Raw genomic sequence first — 5,726 nt, forward strand, 5'->3', positions numbered from 1 at the left:
CGTATATACGTACATACATACATACATACATACATATACAAATACATATACAAATACGTATACATATGCATATACATACATACATACATACATACATACATCCATCCATCCATATATATATATATATATATACATATATACATATATACATATATCTTTATAATATTATATATATATATATATATATATATTAATATATATCTATATATACATATATACATATATCTTTATAATATTATATATATATATATATTAATATATATCTATATATAAATGACTTACATACTGGCTATATAAGCACCTACCTGGAAGTCTGGCCAGCAGAGGCCGGTCGCTTCTTGCTGGTGACTTTAACCAGGGGCGTGGGATACATCACGGCAATTAACGCACCCAGGAAGGCGCTGGTGAAGTAGAAAGGGTGTCTGGACTTGTTATACAGATGAGCAATGAACATGATATTCGTGACCCCCACTACTTCTATACGGTCCTTGTCATCTTCCGGGATCTCCCATTCAGAGGCTGGGTGGGGCAGGTCGGTCTCCGCAGTGGCGGTATCCAAAAGGTAGGTATGCTGAAGCGAACGCTCCAGTTCTAATAATAGAATCAGGGTCTGGGGCTCGGCAAACTCCAGCGTACCCGGGAAGAAGTTGTAGAGGGCAGCTATATCCAGTGACATGCCAAAGGGGATGTCAGATATGTTAACACCAAGTAGTAAGGCATACAGCGAAAAGTACAGTTGTGCGCACCGGGCGTGCGGTTCTAGGCCACGGCCCAGACGGAGAAACCCTGGGACATAACAAGAGCAAGGTAAAAATATAATGAGTAGTCTAAAAATAGAATGAGTAAAACCAAATATAGGGGTGGTATGTTGGCCGCCCTCTGACGGGCAAGACTGAATTCTACCGGTTACGTGGCAAACCGAATTAACGCTAAGATCAGAACCCTAAACCCACCTTAACGGTTTAGCCTACAATTCTAATACCCTGGACCGTAAACCCTAAACCCGCCTGAACGGCTTGGCCTACAATCCTACTAATCCAGTACCCTAAACCCTAAACCCACCTTGGTACGTCTTACGAAACTGCATCAACACCGTGGGACGATCCGGTGCCTGGATTAAGAACATCACCAGCAACCGCAGCGCCAGTATCAGCGACTTCTGGTCCGTATTCTCATTAACAAACAACATGACCCACTGAACACCGAAGATGTGAAGCACTTTGGCCAGGGCCTTCTCGCCCTGTTGGTCTAAGAAGGACAGCAGCTCTTCCAACATGTAGTTACGCACCACCACCTATGGATGTACCATAAGAATGGGTGTTGGATAAAACAAGTGCAAGTGTGTGTGGTAGAGATGCATATATATGAGTGACGAAAAAGATAGAATGATACAAAGATGTGAAAATGAGTGATAAATATGGACAAATATGAGTGTCAAAGATGTGCAAATAAAAGTTAAATCTGTGTAAATATGAGCGTCAAAGATGTGTAAATGCATACTCGAGCATCCAAAGTATGGTGTTTAAGGTATATAACGTATAGGCGATTAAAATATGTACGGATATGTGTCAAAGATGGGTATGTAAATGAATAAGTGAGTGCTGAATATGTATCGGTGCGTACTTATAGGTTAAAAATTAAGTAGACAGAGAATGTGCTGAAAATGTAACAATGTGAAATACGTGGGTGTAGAATAGAGCGTGTACATCTATGTTGGTCCAGGACGGACAGCAACTCTTCGAGTTTATAGGTGCGCATTATCATTTATGGATGTACAAATACTGCTTGGATATTCAGTAATAGTTATACATACATACATATATATATATATATATATAGCATATACAGGCAGGGATGAGCACGTATGTGCCTGTGAAAGCACCCGATTCCTCCATCTTTCCTATGTCCACCTACCACCGTCTTACCTTGTGATGCGTCACCCCCACCTTGTCCACCGTCCGTGCAAGGCTTCTAGAGTCTCGTTTACTGCTCTTCACCGGAGAGTTTGGCCGGTTGGTACTATTCAGACTAACATTAGAGGCCGTTGGGGATAGCCCGCCCTTCCCCAGACCCTGTGGTACCGGCGACAGCGTTTCCTCGGGGGGTTGGTGAGCGTAGCTGTGGCTGGGCTTGTGCGTAGTCAGCACCGGATGGTCACTCACGTCCTGGTCCGGGTTCACCGTGGTTACCATAAACCGTGCGATACGCTCCATATCATCCTCAGTCCCCTCTATACTGAGTAGCCTCCCAATGATCTGCACCACCACCTTTACGGCACTCTCGGGCACCGTCTCGTCTCTGAGCAGGAACAGCAGCCGCTGCGTGATGTAGAGTTTGCGCAGGCGGCGGATGTTGAACTTCCAAAGACTGTTGGTGGTGGTGATGAGGGCTAGTATCTTACTGAACACCGCCGTAGTCACACTCACGTCCGAGTATCGCCAGATCTCATAGTCCAGTAACAGATTCTTGAACGCCGAGATGTTACCCAGCGTACCCGTGGCCACGTTCATGCTGGTACCGACTAACTCAAACAACACATTGACCACTCCGAGAGACAGGATGCGCGACCGTTTCTTCAGCGCCATGGCAACGATCTGGTAGCCCAGCATGGCCTCCATCTGGCCGGTCAGGTTGGCGTGGTAACGCACGGCGGTGCTTAGCAACCGCAGCCCGGCCTCGAGATCGCTGATACTCTCCGAGTGCTGGATCACGTCCAGTACCACGGGCACCCCACTCACCATGCGTATGCCATCGCTCAGACACACACTGTTGTGTGCGCGTGCACAGCCAAACATCAGCCCTTCCGCCCCCATCTGCCCCGTCGGCGCGCTGGTGGTCTCTACGGCGTTCCGTATCACTGTGTACTGTCCGCCGCAGCTCAGCTCGGCATTGCCCATGAGCGATAGCAGCATGCTCTTCACCTGTGGCCCGAGGGCGTCACCGTGCAGCAGTCTCTGCACGTAGGTAGCTGAGAGGTGTGAGTCGGTGACTGTGTTGCCGACATGCATGGAGAACTCGACCACGTCTTCAGACGGCATGGCTGCTTGTGCGTTGTTGAGGTTGTAGATGGCCAGGTCGGCTCCTTTGAAGGTCTGTGTGTGGGGAGGAATGGTGTGCGGGTTAGAAGCTGGGAAGTGAGATACTACGTTGTTTTATGGCAGGATTAGCCGCTAAGTATGTTGCAAACTAAGTTAGAGCTAAGTATGTTGTAAACTATAGTATGTTGTAAACTAAGTTATTGGCGTGAGGTTGTGGGTGGCTAGACCAACCAGCCCCCTGACGAGCTGACTACTATATGTGCATGTAGGTGCACAGCAAGATTATTTTTACTGTGTATATGTGCAGAGTTGAACAAGAGAATCGGCTACTAATGACTATATATAGATATATAACTCTTATTTGTAGGAGTATAATTCTAAAAGAAGAAGTAAACAACCTACGTACCTTTTGCTTTGTCAATGACTAGTTATATCAGCCGCATTCAGCACATGTCCAGTACCAACCATACCACACTTTATATATATATATATATATATATATATATATTGCTTGTCTGAACGCCTCTGTACGCATACGATACGTCTTCCTCTTTCACAACAGCCACCCACCATCCCACCCCACACTCTACATGCATCTCTCACTTTTCAATACGCTCATAAACAGAAGCACACCACACACAAACCACTTCACCCCGTAATCATACGATACACTCACCCCTCTACCACTCTTAACAGTCTAACAACAGTCAAACACACACACACACACACACAGCCGTCTAACCCTCCCCCCCCTCTCTTACCGTGAGGGTGCGTGCTGAGATGACCTCGTAGGTTTGATACGCCCTGAGCTTGCCCGTAAACGCTCCCGTGTACTTTGGCCCCACAAAGTACGCCGCACACACCGCATGCGCCGACAGCGCTTCACTGACCAGCCAAACAGGGCCGCAGGACCAGGACAGACTGCTAGTCCTCCGCTGCCAAAACGGGGTGCCCACCACACACACCACCTCTCCGGCGCTCTGACTGCCGTTGTTGGGTGGGCCAGGCATGAAGGACACCTTCTCGGACTGCACCTTGAGACCGTTGACGTACAGAGTGGCTGTGCTGGCACGCAGCCGTATGCGCGAGTGCACCAGCCCCACGTGGTACCATCGGTTGGGCCGGAACTTGTGCTTGTCAAAGTCGCACTGCAGGTTGCCATGGTAACCGGAGGCCGCCGCGGTGGGGTTGTCGGCCGGGGCCGGTGCACCCGAAGATTTTGGGGCCGGACTGTTGGCCTTCCCGCAATGGATTCGGAGTGTCTGAGTGTCGCGCGAGATGGTCGCCGTCATCCAGGTCTGCGCCGGACTGGACAGGGTGAACACACGCACGGGATGTTCGGTACTTGGGCCTTGCGGCGTATCGCACCAGTGGTCTATTTTTAGCCACGCCATGAACGTGTAAGCCGCACCCGGCCATGTGCGCGTGCGCGTGACCGGCAGCACGAGCCCGCCATAGCCCCTTTTGGCCATATTCAGGCACACGAAGGGCGGGATGCCGGGAGACGAGACACTGCCCATGCGCAGTAGTAGCTGGATGAGCTGAGTGCACCAGGCCGACTTCTCCTTGGCTGCAAGGGTGGAGTCAGACACGTAGTGGTTGGTCAGGATGGACGATTGCGCTGTGAGGCTGCCGGAGGGGGCCTGGGCGTCGGACTTGGATCCTGTGTGGGTGTGGGTTTTAGGGGTTTAGGGTTTAGGGGTGTAGGGTTTAGTTGAGATGTGTGTGTGTGTGTGTGTGTGTGTGGAGAGGGGTGGGTGTGGCCGAGGTGTAGCGAGTCGGTGTACGTATGGCTACGGTGATGGGAGAGCATGTGCAGACCACAGAGATAATTCTGATAGCTGAATGTGGGAATACACACCGATGTAACACCCTTACACTCAAAACACACAACCCGTACAACTACACACATAGTTATATACACCTCACAACTACACACATATGTATATACACCTCAAGGGACACACACACGTACTGCAAATACCCACACACTTGCACCCTCGCACTCTCATTGGCACAGACCCACACTAATACACAGACAGCACCCACTCACCCGAGACAGTGTTCTTAGCCGGTACAGCCAACAAAGGCTTGTGTGTGTGGTGTGTGTTTGCGTTTGAGTGTGGATACTGGGCCCTGTGTGCGTGTTTGTACATGAGAAACACATTACGGAGAAGCGTAGCGTGGCAACTACGCTGAGCTACCAGTCTGAACAGCTCCAACAGAACGGTCTTTCGCCAGTCTAGAACGTTCACACCCGGGCCAAGCACAGTACAGGCGGTCTCGTCTGTGGTGCCAGAGCGTGTTTTTGACTGTATATTGTAATGTATACACAGGGGAGTATGTGTATATATAAGTGAAATGTATATATTTATATATTGTATGTAGGTCATGTAGTAGTTGTCCCATATCAATAAACAGTATGGACTTTGCATATATATATATATATATATATATATATAGATACATAGACACACACACACACATATATATATATATATATATTTATAGTTAGCTAGCATTGTCGACAGTCAAGATATATACATAATTAACAGTGTTATTTGATATCCATACACATGTGTATTTATAAATACCTTAAGTATTTACCAGATATATTAAAAGTATGACATATATTTATATAATATATATATATATATTTATATACATACAAACATACAAACATACAAA

The 5,726-nt window shown here is 47.8% G+C and overlaps 2 protein-coding genes across 2 annotated transcripts in view; both read right to left on the reverse strand.

Moving 5' to 3' along the window:
• Positions 1-109, reverse strand: part of SARC_12345 (hypothetical protein) — a gene marked incomplete at both ends in the record, with an annotated part of 1,749 nt that extends 1,640 nt beyond the window's left edge. Inside the window, one exon of the mRNA XM_014293548.1 lies at positions 100-109. Coding sequence (XP_014149023.1) covers positions 100-109 — 10 coding nt within the window. The remainder of the gene's footprint in view (positions 1-99) is intronic.
• A 192-nt stretch (positions 110-301) lies between these two features.
• SARC_12346 (hypothetical protein) lies at positions 302-5,350 on the reverse strand (the record flags this gene model as incomplete). The annotated part of the gene is made up of 5 exons (XM_014293549.1): positions 302-786; positions 1,063-1,294; positions 1,926-3,092; positions 3,800-4,701; positions 5,092-5,350. Coding segments are annotated over 5 exons (3,045 nt in total), but the record flags the coding sequence as incomplete, so codon positions are not given.
• Positions 5,351-5,726: the final 376 nt, after the last annotated feature.

The sequence above is a fragment of the Sphaeroforma arctica genome, assembly GCF_001186125.1.
Source record: "Sphaeroforma arctica JP610 unplaced genomic scaffold supercont1.2239, whole genome shotgun sequence".
In the NCBI taxonomy this organism is placed as follows: domain Eukaryota; class Ichthyosporea; order Ichthyophonida; genus Sphaeroforma; species Sphaeroforma arctica.